The following is a 1,466-nucleotide window of genomic DNA, read 5'->3' on the forward strand; positions in this document are numbered from 1 at the left end:
GTTTTTTTTTACAACAATCTCCAGTTCCATCCCAAACCAGGAGGAATTTCTCCAGAGTGATTATAATATTTATTTCCTAAATATTAACACGTTTGCTTCACCACAGTAACGCAATACACTCAATGTAATACACATGACTTTAAAGGGTCCTAAATCATATTACAACACTACATCAAATCACATTTCTCAAATTGTCAAGTTTTTATCAATAATGACAAGGAAAATTGTGTTTTTTGTCATACAGTGCATGTCAGAAAATAGATACTTATACCTCCATTTAAAAGAGCAGTTACAGGTCAGTACAATCAGTGGTTGCACTTGTGCGATCTGGCAACTGACATTTCAAGTTATTAACTGACATTATATGTATATTTGTGTTGCACCACTTTCCACATTTACTATGGAGAAGTACTGAGCAGGTTCACGACAAGCAAGTAATTACCAAGTAGAGCCATCTTCTGTAGAGCTGCTAATCAACATCTTTAATGTCGAAGTGCCAACTCACCATGGTCAACATGTGCCAGAATGCACAGGTTTCTGACGTTGGCAGTGTTCTTCTGCAGTGCAATCATCTTATCCAGGCTGGTTTGTCCCATGGCGAAAACCTAAAAATAAGCAAATGACAACACTAAACGTTGAGCTGGTATCTGACGTAATCTGCTTTAAACTGTTCATTTGTTATTAATGATAATATAGTGACGTTACGGTGAAGTGTGCAGTCTGCAATAACTCTAACGTCACATGAAGTTATGTTGTAGTGCAGGCTTTGCTTAACGTTACCGGCTGTCGCTAGCGTTGTAGGAAAATGTGGTTAGACAATTAAGTTTCAAAGTAACCTTAGTACAATAGACACAAAGGGTGAAACTAGACTGGACGTTCAGTACTGACACTGGTGACTGTGAATCGTGACAGGTAATATCTGATAACTCTGTACTTCTCACAGAAAGAAGCATAAGATCCAACCTGACTTCTAAAGTCCCCACACAATACCACTATCACGTGCTACGTTTCTGTGTCGAGTAAAAAAACAACAGTATCGTGAGAATAAACACATATTTAAAGACATGTGGACATTCTCAACTCACGCTGTTGTCCCGGAAGTTGATAGCGCACATTAGCTCCGCCCAGTTGAAAACGTAGATGCGGCATTCAGAGAACATGGTAAATCTGACCATCATCCTGCAACTTTGCTTGTACATGCCAGTTACAATTACATAGGACACATTAAAAAAACATTTAAATACCGTTTAATCCAGTTTCCATGCTTTAAATACGGCTAGCAAACAGATACAAATAATAATTATTCGTTTTCGCAGCATGTCGCTCAGTTTTGTGACGCTCTGTGGTTGCTGAGTTACCAGATGGAAGAACATTATGCAAAGGATTTATTTCGCAATAATGACCGGCTCACTTCACATTATCCTGCTTATTACACAGCTGCTTCCTAAATTAATCAATAATTTGAG

General features: G+C 38.2%; 1 protein-coding gene across 1 annotated transcript in view; it reads right to left on the bottom strand.

Moving 5' to 3' along the window:
- The window catches only part of LOC115028798 (elongation factor-like GTPase 1), a 27,807-nt gene extending 26,657 nt beyond the window's left edge, over nt 1-1,150 (bottom strand). Inside the window, 2 exon segments of the mRNA XM_029462639.1 lie at nt 506-605; nt 1,086-1,150. Of these exon segments, the coding sequence (XP_029318499.1) occupies nt 506-605; nt 1,086-1,115 (130 nt within the window). The 5' untranslated portion in view covers nt 1,116-1,150.
- Between the last annotated feature and the right edge of the window lie 316 nt (nt 1,151-1,466).

Source organism: Cottoperca gobio, chromosome 3 (assembly GCF_900634415.1).
Source record: "Cottoperca gobio chromosome 3, fCotGob3.1, whole genome shotgun sequence".
In the NCBI taxonomy this organism is placed as follows: domain Eukaryota; kingdom Metazoa; phylum Chordata; class Actinopteri; order Perciformes; family Bovichtidae; genus Cottoperca; species Cottoperca gobio.